Raw genomic sequence first — 12,936 nt, forward strand, 5'->3', positions numbered from 1 at the left:
CGCATCTCAGAACCACCTACACAGGATGTCAGAACCTCTCCAGCGTGCAGGGCCTATAGAATGAGACACTCTTGGGGCTAGAATTCCCTGCATTCTCAGAACACTTCCATGTTAGCAATTATAATCCCAGCCCCTCACAGGGATCTTCCTAAAACACCCGACAGACAGTGCTACATCCAGCCCCTCGCACCACTTTGACTGTAAGCCACCTTAGAAACCATGTCCAACACCAGCCCTTGTGCACAAGCACACACATGGGGTTCTGCTTGCTACGAGATCGGGTAATACCAGAAAGCTCTCACGCCAGTACACTTCAATCTTTTAAATGACCTCCAAAATTAATTATCTTAAAGCAGAAAAATCTTAATGCATTTAACGGCACTTGCCTTCTTTGCAGATTCAGAAAACAAAACTCCGTTGTTTCCAATGATTCCTATGGGGTATCCAAATATTCGAGCAAATCCTCAAGAGACAACGAAAAAAAAAAAAAGAGTTATGCTTTTCAGGGAGCTGTCTGTTTGCATCGGAGGCATACTATGTACTCCTTAATTTGAGAGCAAGGGTTAAAATGTGAATAGGGGTCGTCCAAGGTATAAAAACAGCTTGCGGTTTTGAGTCCTTAGGCACTAGGATTCTTGCTCTATTCATGCCTCTCTCGAAAGGCCACGCTCTGTGTAAGGTTACCTATGTTTACTTTGCTTGATTATGTGACTGGTTCAAAACCCGCACTTAGCACATAACACACGCTTAGCACATATGAGTATCCCAATGTACCAGAGACCAGGGTGTTCTGAAGTACTTCTTTTTAAAGTTTAAAAGATGCTGGCCGTGGTGGCACACACCATCCAGCACTCTGGGAGGCAGCAGCAGGCGAATCTCTATGAGTTCGAGGCCAGCCTGGTCTACAAAGTGAGTCCAGGATAGCCAAGGCTACACAAAGAAACACTGTCTCAAAAAATCTTAAAACAAAAAACTCTAAAGAGATTCTTTGAAAAGAATATTCTGATTTTTTTTCTTCTACCTTTGTCCATCGGTGCTACTGTCTCTATCCTATTAGGACTCCAAATACCCACTACCCACTACCACCCCTCCCCCCCACATACACACACACACAGTGTGGACACACATACAAGAAAGGGAAAAAACACAGCCTGTCATTTTGAGAGGCAGTGCTTAATGTAATTTGCAAAACAGAAGAACTTGCTTAGAGAAAAATTCTTTCCCCTTTCAACAAACATGAGTCCAACTAGAAACAGGTGTCAAGTGCTTGGAACCCAAGAACTTGCTGACTATGCTTGGACTGTGTGAGTCAAAGGCACCTGCCACCGCAGCACGCCACCCCCATCCCATGCACACACACTTGGACTCATCCTCTCGGTGCTCCCTCCCCTCACACACACACCTGGACTCATCCTCTCGGTGCTCCCTCCCCTCACACACACACACCTGGACTCATCCTCTCGGTGCTCCCTCCCCTCACACACACACCCGGACTCATCCCCTAAGCTCCAGTGCTCAGCTAGGCTGCCCACCACAAAGCAGGTCCTCCAAGCATCACACAAAGAAAACGAAAAAAGGATGTGTCAACATATGGACCGAGTCATAATGCTGCCTTTTGAATGGCATGCTTTTGTTCTTTACGCTAGACTTGGCTGGGTTTTTAATTGCCACAATTTTTTTTTTTTTTTTTTTTTTTTGAGATAGAACACGCTTTGATGGCCACGTAGGCATCTCTGTGTTTTTCAGGCCTACAGTCCTAGCCAGAGGCTTATATATGATAAACACCCTAAGCGTACTGACCCTTTAGAAGCGGCCAAAGAGAGGTAAGCTTCCAAGAGGTCTGTGTAGTGATCCACCCTTAGTCCTGCCCCGCCCATAAAGGATGAAAATTTAGCACATGATGCCTACCCCTGCAGACTCTCTTAACCACGTATACACTTAGCCTTCTGTATGTCCTGCAGGGGTAGGAGGTGGGGGGGTCAGCATAGACAGATTGGCTGAGTAGGGCATATGCTCCCACTTGTGTCAGCCTCTTGATGAAGGAAGGGCCTTTAGTAATTATATGAACCAAACAGGACAGCAGTATGTCACAGAAACCTCCTAGGCCCACAGGTGAGTGAGGAGGCTGGAGGAAACTTTAAAGAGCTTGCAGACACACCCATGCCTCTGACATCTGGTCGCCACTCTCCTGCTTTTGGCCTCAATTCTCCCTCCCGTGACCCCAGCCTTACATGAACTCCAGTACAATGGAGAAGACATGGGCGGGGGTGGGGTGGGGTGGGGGGGGTTGGCTGTGTCCCTGATGCAGGGTATAAGAGTGTCACAGTGTTTTAGCAGGTGCCAGGCAAACACATAGGAGGAGATGACAGGGACAGCCCATCCATCTGAGAAGAAGCAGAGGCACCCTGGCTTGTTTTTAACTGCTGTATGATGGGGGCTACATCCTGCACTGCTGGCAGACAAATCCCGTCTATATATCAAACAAAAAGCTCTTAATCACTTAAACACCTAAACAGAAAACCATAAATTCCCCTTCCAGCATGAGCCAGTCTCGTAAACCGAGTTAGGAGAAATTGCCAAGATTTAGTGCTAAGCCTTCATGTATGGTTGCAATTTGGATTTTTGTAGCTTTTCTTTCCTGGTTCTGTTAAGTTTTATTCTGTGTAAGTGCTGTATTTTTAGGCTTTTTACAGTCTAATAAAACTCATAAAATTTGTTCTGCCATTTCCCATTAGGTTACTATGAGTCTAGCGTCTGTTAGCATTGTCAGAGGCTGGTAATGCTAACACCTTAGACCAAAGAACTAACTTGTATACACATTCTGCATTTCCCAACACGGCATACTGTCCTGAATTTTCAATTTGGTGTTTGAATGCATCCATTAGGAGGGGGCTAGAGATGCCTCTGAGGTTAAGAACACTTGCTGCCCTTGCAGAGGACATGGGTTCAACCCAAGTGCCCCATCAGGTGGCTCACAGGGTATCCAATGCCCTATTGTAGCCTCCATGGTCACCAGGCATGTACGTGACATACAGAAACATATGGAGGCAAACATCATACACATAAGAGATAAATAAAGCTTAGAAAACAAGAGTTCTCTACAAGGAGGCTGTGTGAAGTCTAAACTCACTCAACAGCCTTCTGTGGAACTACACATTTCATAGGACTCCTGGTGAACTGGAGCTAGATGACAGGGGACAAGGCCGAGTCTTGAAAATAATTACTTCCCAGAGAACAAAAAGCGTGACAAATTCTCTCTGCTTCTGTCACGACAAGTCACAGATAAAGAGTCTACACCACCACAGCATTAGGCCATCGGCATTGTAAGTTCCTTGGATCCAGAAAACCGTTCAGGTACAAACCACATTCAGGAAGCAGCAGCTCCTGACAGCTGACTCACATGCTTGCGCCTTCTCTGGGTAACAAAGCCTGTGCCAGGCGCATGGAGCCTTGAGATGAGTGATGACTTATTTCCGAAGCATCAGAAAACGTTCAAATTTTCAACTCTTCGCTTTTGTACCTGTAACTAGCGTGTCTCCATATAAGGTCTTGAACTCATTGAATCTGCTTCCATCCACAATCCTGGCGATGACCTAAGAGGAAAAATAAAAGCTTCTGAGAAATGACATCGCAGAAGCATTTATAAGTTATTTATACGGAAAGCAATTCACAGTGACGTCACTTTCAGTCTCAGGCTACATAGAAAAATCTCTTCAGAATTTCCCTTAACATGCATGGTTAGTACCCCAAGTCATCCCACACTGTGAGGGAGTGTAAACTCCACAGTGAGAGAATCTGGGGGCTGGTAGCTTGGCCCGGAGCTCCAGAGGCTGGTTCGACACCTTGGCAGGGGTTCAAAGAGCCAATGAAAAACCAGAGCACAGCTCAAACCTCGGAGTGAGGAGTGCTGGCAAGCTCCCAGGTGACCCGATGTTTCAGGGGTAAGTCACATATTAGCAAACATTGTCACGCACTCAATGCCATTGCGTAGATAGAGACGGGGTCTGCCAGCTGGGGAAATGGATGAGTCGGTACTGAAGAAGCAGCTGGCTCTGACCCCGGCTCTACCACAGGGAAACTAATCTCAAAACCCTTCAAGTCCTGGGGTGCAGCTTAGGGGAAGAGCTACTTGGTGAGCATGTATGAAGCTCTGAGACCCATCCTCAGCACTGCCTCCCTCCCCCAAACAGTTCATAAAGTCCCCTAAGTGCCTCGGACCATCTCAATCAGGTATAGGTCCTTGAGGTCAGGTGTTCTCGAAGCGTCGGTGGGCAGAAGATAGGCGAGTGACACTCAGACTCAACCGTCCCCTGGTTTGTTTCTGTTTGTCACTCAACTATCTTCTGCCCACCGATGCTTTGAGAATTCCCGACCCAAAGACCTACACCCAACTGAGACGGTCTGCAACAGCTAAGCCTGTTGGTGACTCCTGCCCTCAACAGAGCATAACACGAAACTAACGCACACGGTCTCTGATTAAAAAGTAGCTTTGTTTGTTTTTTGTTTTTTTTGTTATTCGAGACAAGGTTTCTCTGTGTAGCCTTGGCTGTCCTGGACTCACTCTGTAGACCAGGCTGGCCTCAAACCCCCAGAGATCCGCCTGCCTCTGCCTCCCAAGTGCTGGGATTAAAGACGTGTGCCACCATGCCCGGCAAAAGTAGCTCTTGTTCCTAGTAAGCCACAATGAATGTTCATCCAGTCTCAGTATGAGCCAGTTGAAGAGCTGGCTACATTGTTAATGTGGAAGGAGCTGACATTTCTAGAGGGTTTATCCTTGAGTCTCCCTCACACAGCTCTTTCTGTCAACTCATGCTAAGCACGCTGGAGGCCCTGACCTCAATCCCAGTACCAAAGGAGAAGACTCCTACACACAAAGCCTGCTCTGAGCTTCTCTGGAACCCATCTGAGACAGTAGGTAGTACTCCAAGATGCACGTGCTCCCTTCGCTGAGGGGCTCATCTCAGCATCTGCCTCTGCAGAAAGCAAAAGCTTACCTTACGTTACTTTACGTTATCTTTCTAAAGACGGAAGCGAAACCATTTTTGGTGTTGCAGCCCCATAAAGCAAACCTTTTGACAAGCAATCAACACATCACAGCTGCGGTCCTTCTACATGACGATGAAGCGTCCCAGAGGCCCCAGCAATGCAGGGCCACTAAATAGAAACAAGCTCTGCTCTGACTGGCTTTATAATTAATACCACTCTTATACATAAAGTATATTAATTGTCTTCAGAAGGACTCAAACTTCAGCAACAGACAACAGGACAATGGTCTCAATTCTAGCGGCAAAAACCAATACTCTGGGGAAAGGCTGGGTCCTCACTGCGCCTGACTGAGAGAGTAAGCCCCAGAGGCCAGGTTTCCCAACTCAGGTTCTGGCAAAACCACAGCTGCATGTGTTATTGAGGTCTCTTGTAAGGCTTATTTATTACAGGAAAAATGAAAACATAATAAATGACCAGCAAGAAGTGGTAAAACAAACAAACGAACGAACGAACGAACAGAAGATTCCCATTAAAACGCAATACGAAACACACAAAGGCAGGGACTGGGGTCTGCTGTTCACTTCTGTACCTTTGATGCTCAGAATATGTACTCAATAAACGCTGTGGGGTAAGTGAAGACGAGGCTAATCTAAACAGATGGCTCTCAGCCAGCTCAGCAGATCGTGAGTGCCATGCTTTTCTTTGTCTGTACTTAATTAGAAGTCAGGCTAAAAACTTTGTAGCCGAGTCATGTTGCTAAAATGAAGTACCAGTGGGATTTCTATAAAATCCAAGATCTTACAGTAGTAACAAAGTATTTAAATATCTGTAGACATCCCTAAAGTGTAACAACACCCTTACCAATTCATGCAAAAATAAAATAAGTCTGCCTACCACATCACCAGATACCACTATGGGAACTGGGAGCTTGCCACAGAGAAACAGTTACTGGGGAGATTTTTAAGGATAAGGAGTAATATATAATTTATAATACCAGAAAAAAAGCAGAATTTTTAAAAATGTATACACATGGGGAGGAAATTACCCATATGTGTATACATACATATACCAAAAAGACATTATTTAGACTATATATAAATGTATACAGCCATCCTTCACCCATGAGGGTTTGTGCTACGTCCCATATCCAAATCCATAGATGCTGAAGTCCCTGTACAGAATGCCTTAGTATTTGCATATTTGCATATATTTTAATATACATATGCCTATAAACTTTGAATCATTTCTAGTTTACTTTTAATAAGTAACAGAAGAAAATCCACCATATGAACAGCTGTTGTACTATGCTGTTTAGGAAATAATGACCAAAAAAAAAAAAAATCTGTACATTATCAATACATAAAAATATCCTTTTCAAGGGATTTCTGAGTTGTGGTTGGTGGAATCCAGGGACACAGAATCCCCAGATATGGAGAGCTAACTGCATATACAGATTAAGGCAAAAATGTTAAAATATTAATTGTTCTTTTTGAATGCTGTAAGAGGCAATTTTATTTTATTTTCTGTGTTTTCTACCCTCCCTCCCATAACCAATACAAAACAGTCTTATAGCCGAGGGGGAAAGTACCTTAAAATATGCCTCTAGCATAGAATCTCATTAAGATGATTTCCTAATTTAAAATGTATTCTGCCAGCTATGGAGAACTGAAGAAAATCAAAGCCTACACACTCTAAGCAAACACTGGAAACTGTCACTCTAGATTACAGAAGGCCGTGTCACCATCCGTAACCATAGCAACATCTCCAACTATAATTGTCTACTCTCTGCTAATGTCATACTGATCTAAAAAGTATGTTTCTCTCTCCCAACAACTTACTGACACTTTGTCTATTTGGCAAAATAAGAACGATGAGGAAAACAGCTGAAAATGGGGCAGCTGCCCTCGATCAATCTCACTGCACACAGGAACATCAAGTCCCAGCTGTGAACAAACCAAGCTCCTAGTGCCACCGTGAAAAATGTCCCCACCACTGTGAGCCTTCCCTCGCTTGCTGCTTACTGTAGACCAGCAACACCTGGTACTATGCCAAGCCGGTGCTCCTGGATGTCACTGCTCCTTCATGAGACCCACAGATGACCCTCTGCATGGATACAAACTTAAGGGAGGGGATGGAGACTCACTCACAGCTTGGGCCCCACCTCTCACATACCTCTCGGACATCAAAGCTCCTCTTAAGGTTGGCTCCAACTATCCCATACAGTTCATCTGCAGGGAACAAGGGCTCTTCAGAAGGCTCAACGGTTACCTACAGAAATTCAGGACAAACGCACTGTGTTTAAGATCAGGGTTTGGGTAGCACAAACGTGCTCCACAGGAAAAGGAAAGATAGAAGGGTTCCTACTCACATCCAGTTTCTTCTGATAATTGAGACTCCTCACAACCTGTCTTGTTAAGTGAAGGGCATGGTGGTCGTCCAAAGCATAGTGGTCAGTGACCCCAGACTTTCTGCAGAGTAAAGCACACGCTTACAATCAGAACCTGGAAAAGGAAAGTAACTATCTTAAGTGCTAACCTAAACACCTTAATACATGCCATCTTACAGTATTTCCATAATGTCCCTAGCAAAAGAGCATCACCCTCTCCCTACAAAGAGAGCAAAGTCAGAGGGACAGAGACGAAGTGTCCAATCCTAGGACCAAAAACAGTTCATGCCTTGGATTTCTCACCTGGACCTTCTACAAGACTGCAGGCCTTGTTTATAGGACATCTATTAAGGCTCATTCAATGTACCTTGAACAAAAGTGTCATGTGTGGCGCCTAACCACAGCCAGCACATGTTCACACGCAGTAGCAGTTACACCTGCTGAGGCTCTGGTGCAGATGCCCACAGTGGTTTCTCCTCTCTCAGACTGCTGAGCAGTCTTCCTTCTAAGTCAAACGTGAGGGTTGGCTCTCATATGTACTAAACAAAAAGTTTTGGACACATTGACCCTCAGAAAACAGGTTAAAATAGGAATTGTAAGTGGCTCTGTGGTAAAGGCCATGGGAGTTCTCAGTCAGTTTCAAGTGTAGTACCTGAGGCTTGGGCTTGGTGCGGGGGGTTAGCTCTGTCCCAATCAGTGGCTTGCTTTTTCAGATACAAATGCACTAGGGCTTGCTCTCTTCCCCCCTTACACACACACACACACACACACACACACACACAGTTGGAATTTATTAAGAAAATGTTTTTTTTTTCTTTTCTTTCTTTTTTTTTTGAGACAGGGTTTCTCTGTGTAGCCTTGGCTGTCCTGGACTCACTTTGTAGACCAGGCTGGCCTCGAACTCACAGTGATCCACCTGCCTCTGTCTCCCGAGTGCTGGGATTAAAGGCATGTGCCACCACCGCCTGGCAAGAAAATGTTTTCTTGAGGACTAGAGAGAGAGAGCTCAGCAGTCAAGAGCTCTGGTTGAGGACTTTCCAGAGAAGCCAGGTTTAGTTCCCAGCACCCACACAGCAGTTCACAACACTCTATATCTCTAGTTTTAGGACAACCTGATGTTACCTTCTAGCCTCCATAAACAACAACTGTGCATGTAGTACACAGACATACATGCAGGCAAAACATTCATATACATAAAATCATTTTTTATAATCAAAGAAAAGGCTCTAACTTAAGATTTATAGAACAGACATCAAGGGACTATATATTCTCAAGTGTGGGTGTGGACTGCCCAAAAGCAGGCTGAAGAGATGGCTCAGGAGGTAAAAGCACTTGTTGTGAGAGCATAAATAAATTTACACAACCCACAGGAAAGTGGGATGTGCAGCGGAAGCATTTGCGTTCCCCAGCCTCCTACTAAGAGGCTCAGGAGAATCTGTGGAGGTGTGTACCAGCTAGCATAGCAGACGAACTGAAAGGAAAACAAAACAAAACAAACAGGGGCCTGCCTTAAACAGGTCAGATGGCAAGGACTGGCACACCCGAAGTCGTCCCCTCACCTCTACATACACATCGTGCACACGTGACCACGTTCACTCATATAAATGTGGAAAAAATGAACGTTCAGGGGGAAAGGAAGAGTTAAATATGTAATTGTAGCACTCCAGAGGCAGAGACAACAACTCTGTGAGTTTCAGGCCAACCTGTACTACATAGTGAGTTCTAGGACAGCCAGGGCTACATAATAGAGAGACCCTGTCTCAAAAACAAACAAAAACACCAGACAAAAATACACAGCAGGAAAAAAAAAAAAAAGCCCACAGAAAGTTGGTTCATTATATGTGTGGTGGTTTGAATAGGTCTGGCCCCATAGAGTCATGTGTTTGAATGCTTGGTCCATAGGGAGTGACACTATGAGGAAGGTGTGGCCTTGTTGGAGGAGGTGTGTCACTGTGAGGATCTCCTATGCTCTAATTACTGTGGTACACAGTCTCCTCCCGCTGCCTATAGTTCACGATGTAGAAACCTCAGCTCCTTCAGCATGGTGTCTGCCAGGATGCTGTCATGCTTTCCACCATGACAATAATGGACTAAACCTCTGAAACTGTAAGCCAGCCCCAGTTAAATGTTGTCCTTTATAAGAGCTGCCACAGTCATGGTGTCTCCTCACAGCAACAAAATCCTAACTAAGACAGTATGGGGAAACCATTACAAGTGCTTTTGGTGTCTAGGGAATCTGTCCAACTTTTGGGAGGCATTCTGATGGTCTCGAAAGAAGAGCAGAGACCACATTTACTCCTCCAGAGCACACCGCAGCCCTTTGAGCTCTTAAACACATTTTTCAACCCAAGTTGGCCCCAAATGCTTCACACAGAACAGCAGCGGTAGCTACTGGCTCCTAGCTGCACTGTGGTTCAGTAGAAATGAAAGCAGAAGGAAGGTTCTAATTCAGCCAAACTTTAAAATGCAACGTTTTCCTATGAAAGATGCCTAACATTCACTGTGACAGGAAAGACACTATGTAAGTCTTTCCTTTAAATTAACTCTTAATGGTGACTAAGTAGGCATAAACATGTATTTAAAATGACAGAGAAGCTGGGTGTGGTGGCGCACACCTTTAATCCCAGCACTCGGGAGGCAGAGGCAGGTGGATCGCTGTGAGTTCGAGGCCAGCTTGGTCTACAAAACGAGTCCAGAACAGCCAAGGCTCCACAGAGAGACCTTGTCTCAAAACAAAAACAAAAATAAAAAATAAAAAAGTAAAATAAAATGACAGAGAACCCAAAGCAATTTATGACTCATCTTGTGTTCCTTTTTGAGCTGAGATAGGTAATCCTCCTGAGCCTCTTGAGTGCTGGGATTACAGATATGCCCAGCTCTAACATTGTTTGCTTTTATAGATTTTATTTATTTATTCATTGTATTAGTGTGTATGTGTATGTGTGTGGATGGTGGTGTGGTGCGTGGGGCTGTGTGGTGGGGGTGTGTGTGGTCTGTGGTGTGGTGTATGTGTGTGGTGTGTGTATGTCTGTATGGGCATGTGGTGTGCGTGTGTGTGTATGTGGCATGTGCTGTGTGGAAGCACTCATGCCAAGGCCCAAAGCAACAGGTGGAGAATAAGTTTCAGGACTCAGTCCTCTCTCCACCATGGCTCCAGGGTTGGAACCGAAGGTGTCAGGCTTGCAAGGCAAGCTCTTCTACTTGCTGAGGCAATGCTGTTTTTTCAAAAAGCTGCCACCACCTGACCGTTTCCCCATGACTGTCAACAGGTTATCATGATCGACGAGAGGTAATGCTAACAGAATATTTGATGAGCACTAACGGGGAAGTCTGAGAAGAAGAGCCGCAGAGAAGTTGAGCACCTCCTCTAAGTCACAGTGGTAACCAGGGAGACAATGGAGGCTCAATTCCACAGTCCATACCCTGAGCTCGATACACAACCCACCGTCTCACCCTTTTAAAGTTGCCAACATTTTACAAAAATTAATGCTCCCAAAGGGCTATCTTCTTGTCTTTTTCCTGATGAAATGACAACAAACCCGAATTCATTTTGTTCTGTGCCCCTAACTCACTCCTTTTCTTCCTTTGGTCAGGTCTCTCCAGATAGATGCATCGCTCCAGCCAAGCAGACTGCCTGCCAATCTCACTTAATAATCAGAAAATGAACAGATGCACTGCAGCACTGCTCTGAGCTCTCTGAGCTCCCTGAGACAGAGCAAGCAGGTTTCTAACCATGGCTGACTACACCAGTTCTACCCCAGGATGCTGGGAGACATTTTTCTCTTAGCCTTTAGGAGAGACTGGGAGCGTGTCCGCAAGCTTCCTTCGTAATTGCGTAGGTCCTGTATTTCTCTCACCAGCTTAAACAAATGAGTTCTTGAAGTCAAGGACTAGGTCTGAATTTTTTCTTTCTTTTTTAAAAATATATGTTATTAGTTTATTCATATTACATCTCAATTGTTATCTCATCCCTTGTATCCTCCCATTCCTCCCTCCCTCCCACTTTCCCCCCTACTCTCCCCTATGACTGTAACTGAGGGGGACCTCCTCCCCCTGTATATGCTCATAGGGTATCAAGTCTCTTCTTGGTAGCCTGCTATCCTTCTTCTGAATTTTTTCTATACCACAAATAACAACACAACCAACCAACCTCAACAAGCACGGAATGAGACAGGCATGAGATAAAGACTGAGGTGAAGGCCCCTTAAGTTAGTCAACTGCACGGAATTTTGACAGCAAAGAATCTGTCCCTTTTCTCGCCCTGGATTTCTCCCGTCACTGGGTTCCTTGACATCACAGAACACAGGCCTTCTTAGTCCTGATTGCTGGCCAGATCTACCTATCCTTTAGGACACAGCACTGGGCCCCACCTCTGTGAGTGCACAGGGTAAGGTGAACTGTGCAGTCTGAGTGCAGTGCCACCTCTAGTCAGTTGCTTTCTAACAAGATGCTGATTTCTCACAGCCAAATACCTACCAAGCAGTCTCTCAAGCACCCCTAACTTCTCAAGCCTACAAGAATGTCTGAACCCCTGCTCCAGCTGCAAATCTGCTCTCTTACCCCCACCCTGTAAAGGCCCTCAATCCAAGTGGAAATATAAAATCCTGGCTGATATATAAGAAACATCCAAACAAGGCTTGTTCAGTCAACGAGAAACTGCCTCTCCAGCTTCAGTGAAAAACTAAGGTAGTGTGCTTGCTTCGGCAACACTACACTAAAATTGGAACGATACAGGGAAGATTAGCATGGGCCCTGTGCTCACACTGGGGCTGATAAGATGGCTCAGAGGAGAAGGGTGCTTTCTCTGAGCCTGAGAACCTGAGAACCTGAGCCAATTCCCAGAACCCATGTGACTCTCACAAGCTGTCTTCTGGCCTCCACACGTGCCCCCATGGCATATGCACACCCACACACATGAGTGCATCCACATCTGCATGAGCACAAACACACAGTGAGGTTTTTCATTTGTTTGTTTTTAAGAAGCCAGCACTCTCACTCAAAACACAATTCTATAATCCAGAACAGCCGACTGGGAACAATAAACTTGTTCCCAAGATAAGCACCAAGGGGGGAAAAATAATGTAAATCTTCCTTAAAACAAACAAAATGGCCACTGATCCTGGAAGGAAATAACTGCTCCTGCTCCTCTCTTACCTGCAGTGGAGGTCAGCACCTCCAAGATCCTCAGCGGACACCTCTTCACCAGTCGCTGCCTTCACCTACAAGGATAGAAGCCACAGTGAGACCGGTCCACTGAAGACACAAAACGTGGCACTAACAATTACCTAGCACCACTACTAACAATACTAGCGCCACCTAACCTGGCTATACCCACATTCTTCCTTCCTCAGAGCTGAAATCTGCTGTGCTTTTCCATCCCACATCCAGGTAAAGTGAGAGAACACTGTCCCCAGGCTCCCATGGGAATCCCCAGACTCACTAAGAGCTGCCCACAACTCCTGAGTAATGACGGAGCCTGAGAGCTCACCAGGCTTCACGATGCTGCCCACCACACCCTTAAGGCCTTTAAATCGTGAGCATTCACTCCCTTACTGACTGGGATC

The 12,936-nt window shown here is 45.4% G+C and overlaps 2 protein-coding genes and 1 pseudogene across 2 annotated transcripts in view; 2 read left to right on the forward strand and 1 right to left on the reverse strand.

Annotated features, from left to right (window-relative positions):
- Taf9 (TATA-box binding protein associated factor 9) overlaps positions 1 to 12,936 on the forward strand; it is a 720,252-nt gene that overhangs the window by 118,652 nt on the left and 588,664 nt on the right. The window lies entirely within an intron of this gene.
- Mccc2 (methylcrotonyl-CoA carboxylase subunit 2) overlaps positions 1 to 12,936 on the reverse strand; it is a 69,702-nt gene that overhangs the window by 10,752 nt on the left and 46,014 nt on the right. The window contains exons 8-12 of the mRNA XM_051172474.1: positions 12,527 to 12,591; positions 7,355 to 7,454; positions 7,159 to 7,254; positions 3,521 to 3,593; positions 387 to 463 (exon numbers count right to left, since the gene is read on the reverse strand). Coding sequence (XP_051028431.1) covers positions 387 to 463; positions 3,521 to 3,593; positions 7,159 to 7,254; positions 7,355 to 7,454; positions 12,527 to 12,591 — 411 coding nt within the window. The remainder of the gene's footprint in view (positions 1 to 386; positions 464 to 3,520; positions 3,594 to 7,158; positions 7,255 to 7,354; positions 7,455 to 12,526; positions 12,592 to 12,936) is intronic.
- Positions 12,066 to 12,130, forward strand: LOC127212525 (uncharacterized; annotated as a pseudogene).

The sequence above is a fragment of the Acomys russatus genome, chromosome 30, assembly GCF_903995435.1.
Source record: "Acomys russatus chromosome 30, mAcoRus1.1, whole genome shotgun sequence".
NCBI classification, from domain to species: Eukaryota; Metazoa; Chordata; class Mammalia; order Rodentia; family Muridae; genus Acomys; species Acomys russatus.